At 39.2% G+C, this 14,001-nt stretch overlaps 1 protein-coding gene across 1 annotated transcript; it reads right to left on the bottom strand.

Annotated features, from left to right (window-relative positions):
* Window positions 1-396: 396 nt before the first annotated feature.
* On the bottom strand, window positions 397-13,446 carry SIM1 (single-minded family bHLH transcription factor 1). The gene is made up of 4 exons (XM_009865661.1): window positions 13,442-13,446; window positions 12,189-12,354; window positions 4,460-4,865; window positions 397-1,127 (listed from the first exon to the last, which is right to left on the bottom strand). Exons 1-4 carry the CDS (start codon window positions 13,444-13,446, stop codon window positions 397-399), a joined length of 1,308 nt encoding a protein of 435 aa, XP_009863963.1.
* Between the last annotated feature and the right edge of the window lie 555 nt (window positions 13,447-14,001).

The raw sequence follows: 14,001 nt of genomic DNA, 5'->3' as shown, positions 1-14,001 counted from the left end.
CAGTTTTGTTGGCTGGGACCTGTGGAGGACATGCAGTTCGGAAAGTCTGCCCTCGGCAGCATTTCCAAAGAACCACTTCTTACACAATGCGCATTAATTGCTCTGCTAGCCTGCCCCAAGCACTCCTTGTCTAGCCTTCTTCCATCAACCTCACCTTGCATGGCACCAACTTTGCGTTTTGCTCCATTCACTCTAACCCTGCATGATAGTGCATTTTAATTTTTTTAAAGTAATGTATGTTAACTAACTTATCCCTCCAAACCTTAGGTTATTCATTCTAGTGCACTGTGGTATATCAAACGCTGGTAATGACAAGGGCATGAAAACATATAACATCTTCCAATTAGATCTCAAAGGTTATTTTTTAAAGCACAAAAGGTTTTTAGAAAAAAAGTGTCAGCTTCCATTGGTTATTATAACAGACGTTCCCTTGTGTCCTTGTGCTGGATCTTGCTGCATCCTTAAATGAGAAGTCACATCAAAGTGTGATCCATTGCAGCCTAGTGAATAGTTTCTAATGGTTTCAGTGTCATATAGATGCTCCAGGGCATATCCAGTTAATGTGTAAGCATGCTTATCAAAGTACTGCCTGTGGGAGCTGTAATAATTTGGAGAGGCTGCTGGGTGGTCCCCTGGGGTTTGATGAGGGGATATTTCTGAATGCAGGTAGTCTTTAGCTAGTACCAGACTAGGTTTTGATATTCGGTCGGAATTGGGGCTGCTTATCCTAGAGAGTGTCGTGGGGCTGTTGTCATAGTCATTTTCATGTGGGCTCATAATCTTTCCATCTCGTTGCTGGATGTGTTCACAGGGAGGAGTGCTGGCCACTGTGGGGACTCGGCAGACATCCCCTGCCAACTGCTGCTGAGGGTAGTTTGCAAAACAGATAGCATGCTTCTTCCCTGTTCCATTAATGGAGACCAGTGGATCAGGGGTTGTTTTCCGCAGCTGCAGTCTGTTTTCTTCCTCTTTAATCATTTGCTGGGTGGCTCTTATTAGAGTTTCAATTTTGCTGGGCTCATGTGGACTGCTCTGATATTGCTCAGTACGGTATCGGTCGCCTGATTCACTGGCAGAGCCAGGGTCAGGTGAGCTAACAACACTGTCCTCATCCCAGTGTCCTCTCCCTAGGAAAGAGAGAAAGGGGACATGAACTGAGGTTGAAGCAGGCAACCAGTCTTGAAGAACAAGTACCCTGAACCAAGACAGAAGCAAGCAACTTGTAACAAAATCATCAAAGGCAACCACGGTAGACCTCTTGTTTTTCAGTGACAACTTCTAGTTTCCGGTGTCTGCACATAGAACAAGTAACACAGCTGAAAATATACAAAAAAGACATCTAAGTACCTCAACACAGACATCCAATATCACCTGAGATGCTCTAGGGTGTCCAAGCATCTGCATAGGCCTAGCAGGTATGGCATCAGCTCTGTAGGAACTGTGGCTTCTGTTGCAGCTAGAAGCCAGACAGAGTACCCTAGGGCATGTCAAAGTGCCCTCAACACCAATGTTCAGGCCCCTGACCCCTCACTACCTCTTTATCTCAATAACGTCTGAGCGAATTGGGACTCTGCCAAAAAGAATCTCAAGGAATTACAAATGCACACTATTCCAACATGTCTTCTTAGGCCTTTCCAGGAATGAAAACACAGACAGCGTTGTGGGACAGTTCATGGTCCTGTAGTGACTTTAAGCAGGTTACACAGTAATAAACACCACAAGTAATGAAACAGTTCTTCTCTAGAAGCACAAGAACCCATAGCTGTTAGACATGATTACTGTAAATATGTGACATCATATCCAAACACATAAATATTTGCTCTATAAAGCTTTTAGAATGGAAAAACATAACTATGTTCTTACTTCTCTTTAAAAAAAAAAAGGCCCATAGACATATCAGAGATGTTCAGCTTGCCTGTAGCTGAAAGGACACAATCAGACCTGTCAATCCTCACTAGGGAGAAATAAGTGTCTCACAAACTTGAACAGCCAACTAAGGCAGCACTATAAAAAAGGGATTGATAAAGGATTTGCTGAGATATGTGCCTGCAGGAGAGCATGCGTCGGACTCGCACAAATTGTTTGATGCCATTGCTTCAACACATATGAAGTCCTCTTTGGGAATGAGGCTTGTTGGGTTGGTTGACAGGACTCCTCAAAGGAAACTCATTTTCAGAGCAGACAGGTGGTTTCCCCTGCTCTGTGTTGGGCCAAGACACATGGACCTGTTTGGGTAACAGACCACTAGCACTGTCTAGCGGAGTTCATGACAAAAATCAGTGATGGGATTCTATAATAAACATATCCTGGTATTTGTTGGTAGAAGTACTACACTACGGAGTATCTCTTGAGTATAAATTTATCCTTCACATCTTTTTAAAGACCTGGATCCAAAATAACAGGGCCTGGAGGTGGAAAAGTTCTCCAGCCACCAGAGCACACTGTACATTAGGCACACTGCGACACACTGGGGAGTTGGTTGGCCATGGCTCTAAAGCACAAGCTCAGTTTGTTCATGTTTGGACCATTCCTGCAGTGTCCCAGACTTCCTGAGTGTGACCACACCTTGAGTACTTTGTTCAGTTTTGGTCACCTCAGTATAGGAGAGATATCGAGATGTTGGAGCGAGTGTAGAGGAGGGCAACAAAGCTGGTGAAGGGCCTGGAGAACAGACCTTATGAGGAGCGATTGAGGGAGCTGGGTCTGTTCAGTTTGACAAAGAGGAGGCTGAGGGGGTACCTCATCATGCTCTACAATTACTTGAAAGGACATTGTAGAGAGGTTGGTGCTGGTCTCTTCTCACAGGTAATTAGGGACAGAACCAGGGGCAATGGTTGCAAGTTGAAACAGGGCAAGTTTAGGCTGGACATTAGGAAGAAATTTTTCACAGAAAGAGCGGTCAGACCCTGGAACAAAGAGTGGTCAGAAACTGGAACAGACTGCCTACGGAGGTGGTTGAGTTGCCATCCCTGGATGTGTTCAGGTGTTATTTAGATGGGGTGTTGGGTGATATGGTTTAGGGGTGAACTTGTAGTACAGGGTTAATGGTTGGACTTGATGACCCCAAGGGTCTTTTCCAACCTGAATTTTTCTATGATTCTATGATTCTAGGTGTGGAATAAATATTTAACACTTTTGCATTGGTACCTCTATATTATATTTCTACATTACTATCTTTTTATGCCTAGCAAGAATTATCATGCATAAAATTTGCCAGCAAAATTATCATACTTCATTCAATTATCTTTTTTGAGAATAATAAGCTAGAGAAACACAAGTATGACAGAAGTACAGAACAGACACAAGGAAGGAGGTGTGTTCTCACAGGAAAAGTGGAGAACAGACCTCAACAGAAAAATTTAGGGCTCCTTTCTTGCCTCATATTTCCTCTGACTAAAATTCCTAAAACTTGCTATTTCATCATTTTCCTATTCTCGACATAATTTTCCTGAGGTTGGAGTAAAATAGTGCAGTTCTTTTTTTATTTCCAAAGCCTCATTCTACAAGTCAATGGAATGGTATTAATGCAACAAGGACCAAGACCGAGGTCGCGGGTTCGATTCCCGCTCGGTCCCCATGTGTTGCCAGGTCTAGTCGAGAGGTGGCGTCCCTGCCCAAAACAGGGAGGTTGGACTAGATGATCTCTAGGGTCCCTTCCAGCCTATGCCATTCTATGATGTAACTTACATTTCGATAGACTATTTTAATAGAAAAGCATTTTTCTGTATATACTGCATCTGTCCTTACAACCTCAAACTGACATTTGGGTTAGTTGTAGTCTTTCAACTCTCAGCCTATCCTTTAAATCCAAGGACTTTGGGATTTTTCCAAACCTAAGATCAGCCTTTCAGTGTGATTTTTTTTACTAGCTTCAGGCTCAGTGCTGAAAGAACGGAGAGTCTCAAATTGGCTATAGTTGTGGATAAATATCTGAAGCCAAAAGCAAATGTTAATTTGAATTGCCAAATTTAAATAAAAATAAACAGCAAATCTTACAGAATATGGCAATAATCGGCATAGAGAATAAAGTCATTTGGATAACAATTTCTCCAAAGACCTTAAAGAACTTTCAATATCTGTCTTGGATTTAGCTCTAATATTTTGCTAAATATATTTCATCCAAAGTAGTCTGATCCTAAGTCAAACAAACAGCACATTTCTATCAAGTGTATAATTATGTTTATATTTTTAAAATCATCCTTAAAATCTCACCAGTCAGATATTTCCACCTTAATTTCACAGATTTAAAAAAAAAAATGCAAGAAAATTACATTTTGCTGCATATAAACCAGACTGTCAAATTCAACTTGAATTTTAAGTATTCTTCATCTCTACAGATGCAATCTCTGAGACAAGGACGTACACCAAGATCCTGCCTCTCACATCAACAGCTGCACCCTTATGTCACGTCGCTTTATCTGAGATGGTGCCACTTCTGCAAATCCTTGTTGTCTCTTACCATGAATCCTGTGCACTGAGGTTATGTGGGGCATACTGTTTTCATACGCTTCTCTGCTCTCAGGGGATGACTTAGTGAGAGGCAGCACTGAGCGAGAACCCCACCAGCTCTCCCGTCCCGGCTGTGGTGTGCCGAGGAAATACCGTCCCGCTTCACATCTGCCTCCTTCACAGGCCTGAGTATGGAAGTGTCTGTCATCGGCCAGCCTGGAGTGGTCGAGTGCAAAACCGTAGCAGAGAGCACTGCGGTCTGAGTACTGTCTGTAGGCACAGGAGACGTCGTGGTGCTGGGAGCTCGGTCTGTCTGCGGGCTCCAGGAGCTGGGGAGAAGCTGTGTCGGTTAAGGGGCTCCCACCCCACTGGCTCTCATGGTCAGACTCGGATCTCTCAGTGTGAAATCCAGAATACTGCAAGACAAGGAGAAGCAGCAGGGAAATTACCATGCCTGGGTGAAACTTGCTAGTAACTGCACTGAAAAGACAGAGCATATATGTGATAGGGTAATAGGGTATGTCTTGGGTATGTGATAGGGTGATAGGGTATGTCTTGGGTGAGCACGCCCACGTCTGCACCTCTGATTGGACTCTTAGTCCTTTCCTGTATGACACTGCAATAAGCTCTCAGATGACAGGACAGACCTAATGAAAGTTTAGAACATCCCATGTAGATCCTTAATAGCCACCCCCTTTATGACATGTAATATTAGGCTCAGCAGCATCAATGTTGCAATTCAGTATTTTTTTGGTACTTCCAGGTTTTTCTTGTTGCTTTGAAAGGTAGTGATTATGCTCAGTCATGGTGCTCCAATGCTCCTCAGCAGAACGTTTTCAAAAGGGACTGAAATAACACCACTCCTGGAGCATTCTCACATGTCAAATTGACACTGAATGTATTTCAAGTTCTTTTTCTAAGGATTCCCTCTCTGTTCCTCATATATTGTTTGTTGGAATTTTTTCCTTACCTGGAGTGTTATCTTTAAACTTCCTTCCTCTTATTAGCAGGGAAAAGAAAGCCTCATGTAGATCCTGAGACTATCAACAGTACTACAGACTAAAGCTCCATGGTAGCTGATGGTAGATCAGTAGGAAGCTAAAAATCACAGCTTCACTATGATGTGGGAACAAGAAAAATCCAGAAACTCTTTGTCAGAAAAAGTGACTGCTAGCCAAAGCAGACAGAGTGGGCATTTGGCAGTCCCCTTAAGCTGGGCCTTCCCAACACAGAAGAGGCAACTAGCTGGAAAAGCAGATAGATTAGGAGCATGGGAATATTTTAGAGAGAAGTAAGGGTTAAGTTAAATGTCCAAGATTTCTAGATGTTCATAATGAATGTTTCAAACTTTTAGATACTTTTTGGGAAAGAAAAAAAGAAGAATTCTTATTAAACCTCCTAGGATTTAGCTATCTCAAAAAAAAGAATGCTTATTAAACCTCCTAGGATTTAGCTATCTCAAAAAAAAGAGAATGCTTATTAAACCTCCCAGGATTTAGCTATCTCATTTTTAAATCTTATTTATTGGAACTGTCAAGCTTCATGGAACATGTTTAAATCAATTTCACCCATGATTATGGATTGGGATGAGACCCAAGCTGTACATGCTCACCTCTTCAGTACCGAACATTCATGTCACAAATCAATGTATTACAACATGAAACCTTGGAATTCTCTCATTCTATCACTCACCTTCCAGATGCCCACTCTGCCTTCGTTTTTAATAGGCATTAGGCCTCTCTCCTGAAAACATAAGCTTAACCTTCCTTTTCATTAGATCAAGCTGCTATGAAACCCCTCATTATCAGCTTAGATCAAGGTTTTATGCACTTACCAATCGAAAGTACTGACCAGATGTTTGACTTACAGAAAGTTAAACCATCTGTGCAACTTAAGTAGTGGTTTAGGTATTTAACTGGTTATTTCTTCAGTATTCCAATTTAAATTTGTGAATACTGTTTTTTAATATGATAGGTTATTTGAAGAAAAGAAAGGAAGGGTCGTGTCTTTGAGAAGGGCAATTATATTTTGTTATTAGTTGTCAGAAGAATACCCATAGGCAAAAAGCCTACTGCTAGATACGGAGGACGTCAGCAAATTAGTACCGCCATATTCATCACAGGGTTTTAGATATGAAAGGATAAATCTGATTTTGTATGGAGGTAGGATAATTACAGATCCACAAAAGAGTCCTCTTAAATGCCAATAACTCAGCATATGTCAACTAGGAATTTTATTCAGCCATGGCAGTGTTATGTGACCAGTTAGAACATCTAACTATTCTACTATCCTTTCAGATCTAATGTTTTCAAAATGCTTCATCACAAAGATATCATCATAAATACTGACTGAATTATTGTAAAATTTTTGAGAAAAAAGTATAGATAAAATTGTTTCCAATGAGAAAAATAGACATTATTAACAGGATTTTGACTATTAAATTTTAGTTAAAATGGAAATTTACAAAAAAACCCCTATTTTTGTACCAGTTCACAAAATCACAGAATATTAGGGGTTGGAAGGGACCTCAAAAGATCATCTAGTTCAACCTGTTCTTAATTTTTAAATTATATTTAGGGCTCTTTTTGGATTTGACTTTTATAAAATATTTTTTTAATTTAAAAAGTTAAGATGGAATGTAAGATGGCATAAATATAAGTATAAAAAAGTTTAAAAATTATTTCTATTCTTATTAAAGGCAAAGTTCATAATATGTATTTCTTCCATGAAGAGGACAAGGGAAAATATTAATTATTAATTCATACTTATATTGGAATTTAAATTTTGGATCATTTATTATTATAATATATAAATATCAGAGATTATAGATATTTTTCTATTAGTCGTCTGTTTCTAAGGACACCTCAGGGTCCAACACAGCTTTGCTTGAAGGGAATTTGTCAGTTTAACTGAAAGCTTGCTCAATTTTTCTTTTCTTATCTTGAACCTACCCACAAAGTATTCTATTGCATGGACCTTCATGCATTTTTCTTAAAGAAAAGAAAACTATTTCAAAGGGTAGGTGTATATTCTTTGCATATTCTTTGTACTTGATGTAAATGATGATTATTTTGAGATCTGACCCGTAGCAGCTGCTAGGCCATGGACAGTATTAAATTAACACAGTGAATTGCTTGTGGCCCACATTGTCTACCAAGGTTTGATAAGACTGCTTACTCTTAAGGTGCAACACAAGCAGACAGAAGCCAAAAATACGTCTAATTGCCTTTAAAGCTAATCACATCTCTATTTGGCATCAACAGGCTGCCTATACCACTGCAGTCCTACCACTGCCTCTTCTGGGAATCTGATGTTGACAGGTGGAGACTCCAAATAGGGGGATGTGTGACATGTTGACGGGGTAAGAAATGAAAGGATGATCAAAGATACTGCTTTACTGAAATGGAAAGTGGAAACACTATCTCTCAAGTCAGGATTAGGCTCCCATATGTCAAGTGATGAAAGACCATAGAAAACAGAATCAGATTTAATGAAAATTACGGCCATTAGAATTTGCAATTTTTTCGTTCCCAGTTCTACTTCACCAGAAGTGTTCTCCTTTCTGCTATTTTTTGCCTTTTGAATCCTATCAAGCAGTATTTACTATTTTGGGGTTTTTGGCAAAGTTTAACCACTAGACAGAAGTTAAACATGAAAAAGAACATCAGACATGCAACATTTGATATCTCTTCAGGTGATTTCTGAATTGTCTTCTGGAGCGAACAACAATAATAAATAAATCAAACGCTCCTCCAGCTGGCTCCGGGAAACTGAATTGCCACATCCAGATACTACAAATGTCTTCCAGAGTGCCAATCCAGTGTGACATGGCAGAGAGAGCACACCAGTAGGATTATCACTGGCACAGAAAGGGGTTATAGACTTCAGGACTGCTGAAGGGGCAAGGAAATACAAAAATATAAATTCAATGTCTAGGAGAAGCTTAATTTTTGAGAGACCATGGAATTGTATTAGGCTAGTAGACAATTTGATACTTCTTGGGTGATTTGCTTTTGTCTGACCTTCTATCCTTGCAGGTGTCTCACTGATCTGAGCACTCATCTTGTTGTACATACGGAACATCGTCAGCCTGCTCCACACACCGTGCCAGATGTTCAAACAATAGAAGTTATAGGTACTTAATTTTCTGGCAGCCCACTCTGTTTTGGGTTTTTTTTATATTCTAAACATTAAATACATAGTGAAACCCTCTCAGAATCCTCTTTTCCATTAAAAACTTTCACTACATCAGCATTAGCAGCTTTCCTCTTGATTTGTGTCTTAACCATGAGAAAAACATCACAGATGCAGGCTGCATTGTACTAAGAACATATGCATGCTTTTAAATCACTTTTATCTTACTTTTTACTAATGTAATCCTGAAATGTAGAATATGTTCTTTTTACATTCACTATTATAGGCAGAACAGATGGTGAAAGGCTTAAATTAAAGTAATACAGCATGTCCATTAAAATAACCCCCACTGCTGGTGACTCTTCACCAGATCAGGAGTTATGTTTACTGTAAAAAGAGAGGTTTGTCTTGCTTTTGAATACACTGAAAGTTGCCAAAGCCTTAGGCTACAGGAAGAAATAAAAAAAATTTTAAAAAAAGCCCACAACAAAAAAGGGCTGACTAGAGTTCAGCCTGATTCTGTTATCTTTATCCCATAGGGTGATATACCCAAAGGTAGATTGCAGAATTAATCTGGATTATCTGTTTAAAGGAGCTATAAAATCAGTTTACGTCAAAAACCAGGTGTATTAATATACACCTACTAGAGAGGGTTCCTACACTCAAAAATTCATGCATGCTGTAACACACAGTAAAGACTCCATCCAACAGTTCTTGGGTGCATCCTTATTTGTATGCATGTGCTTATTTTATGTCCATATATGTAATCTCTGTCCAGGGACTAAAATGAGATATGAAGCAATAAACATTTATCCAGATCTGACCATATAATATTTCCATTAGAGGCAGACAACAAATATTTTCTTTAAACAATCATCATTAATGGGAGATTCAACTCCAGAGCAGTTGTTCAGCTGATCACAATTAAAATGTTTTTTCAATCTTATTGCTATTTCCTGTGTACAGAATAAATGAGGTCCAGGGCTAGCTTTTGGGAACACAAAATAAATGAGGTCCAGGGACCCCTCACAGTGATTATTATTATGGGGGAAGACTAAAGGCATCCTTTAATGAACTCGCAATTTCTTTTTTCTGCAAATCCCTATCAAGTCTTCATCTCTCCTGGTTTTTTCTCCTCCTTTTTCAGATCTCCACCTCTCCGGTAGGACAGGAGTAGAAGAGCACTGCTCAAAGTGTGTGGGCAAATCCTGCAGCTGTGTCACGAATTTCGGGTCGCTCTCCTCTCTGCTTGCTCTTCCCCTGCCTCGGGTCAGTTTCACAGGACCCACTAGCCCACTGTACTAATGTCAGTCTGTGTAAATCAGATGCTGACCAACTTAATGCACTTAGTTTTTCCATTAAGAACCTACAATCATCATATTACACCATGTCTGCTTTTGCACAAGATTTGAGGGAAAAAGCATTAACACTAACTTAGATGACTAAATCATCCAGCTTTTGCCCTAGTAGTAAATGTTCAGCTGAAATTTATTAACGTGGTTTTCGCACAGTTCACATCTCGTGTAGCTATCCTAGGGGCACACAGCTGGCTAGGGAGAGAATTCTCAGTCATCACCCAATAAAGCATATGATTCTCTTTTCAAGACTGAAGCAAAGTAAATGGTAAAGGGAAAAGAAAAAAAAAGGGAAAAGAAAAAAGGAAAGAAAGTATGTACATTTAAAATCTCCTAGGTGCCCTTAAAGTTAAGAAATACTTTGCCCATGGCCATTATTTCACTAATAAACTTCTTGCTTCTTCCCTCCACCAAAACCCAAGCTCCTGTGAAAGCCAAAACCCATGACCTCACTTTTCAGCCGTGGCTTTTGAGTAACACTCTAATTCTTCGCAACTGACTGGCAAATTACATGGGCTGGAGACGGAGGGACACAGGCCGTACCACCTGCTGCATGCTCTTCACAACAGCTTTTCTTAGTCTTTCAACAGTTTACTCAGTGGTGGAGAAGGATGAGAGGGATGCAAAGCCAAGCTGCCAGCATTGCTTGTGGTGATGTGCTACAATGAACGGTATGACCATTTTTCAAGATATTGGCAACTAGCATGGCTGTTTCTTTTCGAATTACGAAATCTGTGACTTTACTACCAGGCAGCTGGTAGTGAGGATTCAAAATGAAACTGGAGATTAAACATCCTGAGCTTTCAGACAACAATCCCTGGTCAACCAGCAGCCTCAATGCTGCACTGCTAGTTCAGGATTTTTTCTGGTGGCAGAAAGAATAAGAAGGTATTGATGAAAGTCACACTTTCAGAAAGTGAATGGATGTGGGAATGTGGCAGGCCTTCAGCTGCATTGTGCTGCTAGAAAATGAAACCTTCTGAAAGGATTATGTAAGGGCATGTGGAGGAAATCAAGTATAGTAATCTTAAAAATCTAATTTAGATTTAATTGTAGGTATCTTTCTCAATTCTTGGAAGTAGTTTTATCACAATTACTTGGTGTAGCACATTCAAGAGTAAGACTTCTTTAACAACGCACAGAAATGCATGTGAACAAAAAATGCACAAAAAATTCTGGCAAAATCAAATTCTTAAAACTAAGAATCTGAGTTCGTACCTAGGCTCCGGATTAAATATTCCCTGTGCGAAAAGCAGATGTCATTTAACTAAAATTATTTCCCCTGATACTTTTGAGGGGGAAATGAAAGAAAACAAGGAAGTGAAGTAGACACCTGGGCTCACATTGTACACCCTTAGAGGTCAGTTTAGAAAACACTGTGCCTGAGAGAAAATGTAGTCGTCAAGGTCATTATCAGTTAAATATTGACTTTGACTCTAAAAATTCATAGTACATGTTATATCATGACTGCGTACATTTATATCCACTGTGTGGTGGCATAAGAGCAGTAAGACTTGCATCATTACTTAGCAAGCTCAATGGTTATTTCAACAAACAGATTTGGGTTGACAATGTAAGTCTGCCAATGCTGTGGCACTGTCTGCAGAAATCAGTCGTGTAAGGGTATTAGGTAAGCTCCAGTTCAGAGACCAACCCAAGTCTGGTCCAATCTCCAAGAGGGGACATATTTCTTACATATTAGGCCTGAAAATTAAATCTGGGAAATTAAAGTCTACTGACACCAGTGACAATCTCCAAGCATTTTCTCCCTTTCAAAGCTTTGTACATAGGAAATCTTCCTTGTTCCAGTTGAGCAAGTCATCATGTTGCTTTCCCTCCTCCTGACTAAGTCAACTTGTTGGTTTCCCTCCTGACAGCTTTCTAGATATGCTGGAATTATTAAAAAGTAAGAAAAAGCAAGCTTTCTCAAATAGTAAAACTCACAACCCTCTCAAAACAAGTATTTCAAACCCAGCATTTTCACTTGTCCTTCCGTCCGCTCCTCATTAACTCTGAGCCCTGTGCCGTTATTGTTGTTGATGATTATTTATTATGCATGCTATGCTGGAATGTAAATGTTTCCAGCTTTTTAGAGACAGTGTAAAGAAACATATTCCTGTCTCAAGTTCTTATGATCCTTTATTCCCTTTGCATAACACATTCTTTGGCCCGTTCTAGTCACTCTGAAAAAATAGCAGTCAAAATCAAGTTATTAAAAAAATTTTAATTTTGTTTTTCAGAGACAGCTACCTGTGGGTATGGTGATGTCCTTGATTTTGACTTCGTGCTCGAGAGGCGAGATTTGCTTCCCTTTCTATTATCCGTTATGGTCGGAGTTGAATTTGTGTATGAGAATGCCGGCTTGGTAGCAGTGACCTGATCCAGTGAGAGCTGTAGTCCTTTATATTCAGTATCCCTATATAAAAGGCAAAAGTGAAAAACAAACTCACTTCATATCTTAATGGAAAACATTTCTTCCTTCTTAGTAGGGGGTGAAAACAAAAGATATTTTTAAGGAAAAATAATAAAATCTCCCAGGGCAAGCCAGTATATTCCCCTAATAGGGTTATATAGTATAGCCTACTAAACAACAGCACTATTTTTATACTGAAAATACGATTGCTTTTTGCATCCAACTGTTATCATCCTGATCTACTTTCTTCAGCAATAAAAAACAATGGGATGGAAATTTCTGGGATTTGTATTACAGTTTTGCATTGGACATATAGCTAAGCAGTAAATAGGATAAATTTTCCTCAAAACTCTTTTAACCGTGCAGCTTCAAATTTACCACTTGTCTAGATATGTGGCTGTTCATGTATGTATGGGGGTGTATGTAACAGCCTATATAGATGACTAAATATATTGAACAAATTATTTTTTATGGAAAACACTTTATCTTAAAGGTTGTATTTTTCATTGTTTTCAGAGTTTCAGGCAAATGGTGCAAATTTTCGATTTTTTTTTCTATGAATCTTTTGAGTGTTTATTCCTCTGTTTGAAGTTTCTTATACTGACAGAGTTTACTATTCAGAGAAAGCAACTAAATAAATACAAATCTTGGGATTTAAATGGTCTATTCCTACTCGCAAAATACTAGAAGTTTTCTATAGGGAGCTAGTTTGGGAAGTTCAGTGTTAGTTCCTTCAAACCTTCTGATGAATACATAAAAGCAAGGAAAACCAGCATTATTCACATCTTACTAAGAACAGAGGGTACACACTCTGGACTGCACCCCTCTGCACACATCTGCATTTCTGCTGATACCCGGGGGAGGAAGAAACAAGCTCTCCAGCTTTCACGTAGTCATACGGAAACTATTCTGACAAGGATTTATTAAAAGAGAGTGAAGGGAGACTTTCTTGCTGACCTACCTACCTGGACGAAAAGAGGAAGGATTCATGTCTTTTCCTTTCTGATAATCAGCAGAGAGGTGGAAAAGCAAGGGAAAAATAATGCTTCTCTTAAATGCAGGCAAGGAGGAAATATAATTCACACATTACCCCATACTTCGTCTAAACCTAAAGACTCATCCTTAAAAAATTATTTTAATATAACTTGGTCGCTCAGCTTTAGCAATAATATCTTGCTCTGTAATCACACATATATTGGTGTAAGTTATGCCGTTCTAACATTTTCCAGAAAGAAGCTGTGCCACAATCTGCGTATATCACAGCTTAGTACTCTGAAATGCTTTCAGATAAAAGTCAGAGGCAGAAGAAGAAAGTGGATAAATCATTAAAATAAGTGAAATAGGATGAATCTTCAAACAGCCACAGGTAAACCTGCAGAACAGACTAATTCATGCCAGTTTTACACCAAAATTTTTTTGCACCTCCTAAACTACAAACTTGTTGGTAGAAGCGTTTTAGTTTTTTGATAATGCAGACAATGTGCATGTATCTATGCATATGTAAAACATGAAAACAAATCACTGACTTGAGAGTCGCACTGACTGTGCTGGTTCCAGTCCACAGCAGATGGAGATTGGTCAAGTATAATTAGTGGTTTGTAATGTAAGATTATTTCTTAATGAAGTAATTTTTTCAAATTTTCGCTTTAA

Source organism: Apaloderma vittatum, unplaced genomic scaffold, assembly GCF_000703405.1.
Source record: "Apaloderma vittatum isolate BGI_N311 unplaced genomic scaffold, ASM70340v1 scaffold41062, whole genome shotgun sequence".
Taxonomy (NCBI): Eukaryota; Metazoa; Chordata; class Aves; order Trogoniformes; family Trogonidae; genus Apaloderma; species Apaloderma vittatum.
This window is presented reverse-complemented; position numbering and strand designations above follow the sequence as displayed.

What these genes read in the sequence shown, in the direction of transcription:
- SIM1 (XM_009865661.1), bottom strand. An exon ending in GGACATCACCATACCCACAG is followed by an intron (nt 4,866 to 12,188) that starts GTAGCTGTCTCT and finishes CTTGTCTTGCAG; the next exon opens with TATTCTGGATTTCACACTGA. An exon ending in CTCAGTGCACAGGATTCATG is followed by an intron (nt 1,128 to 4,459) that starts GTAAGAGACAAC and finishes TCTCTTTCCTAG; the next exon opens with GGAGAGGACACTGGGATGAG.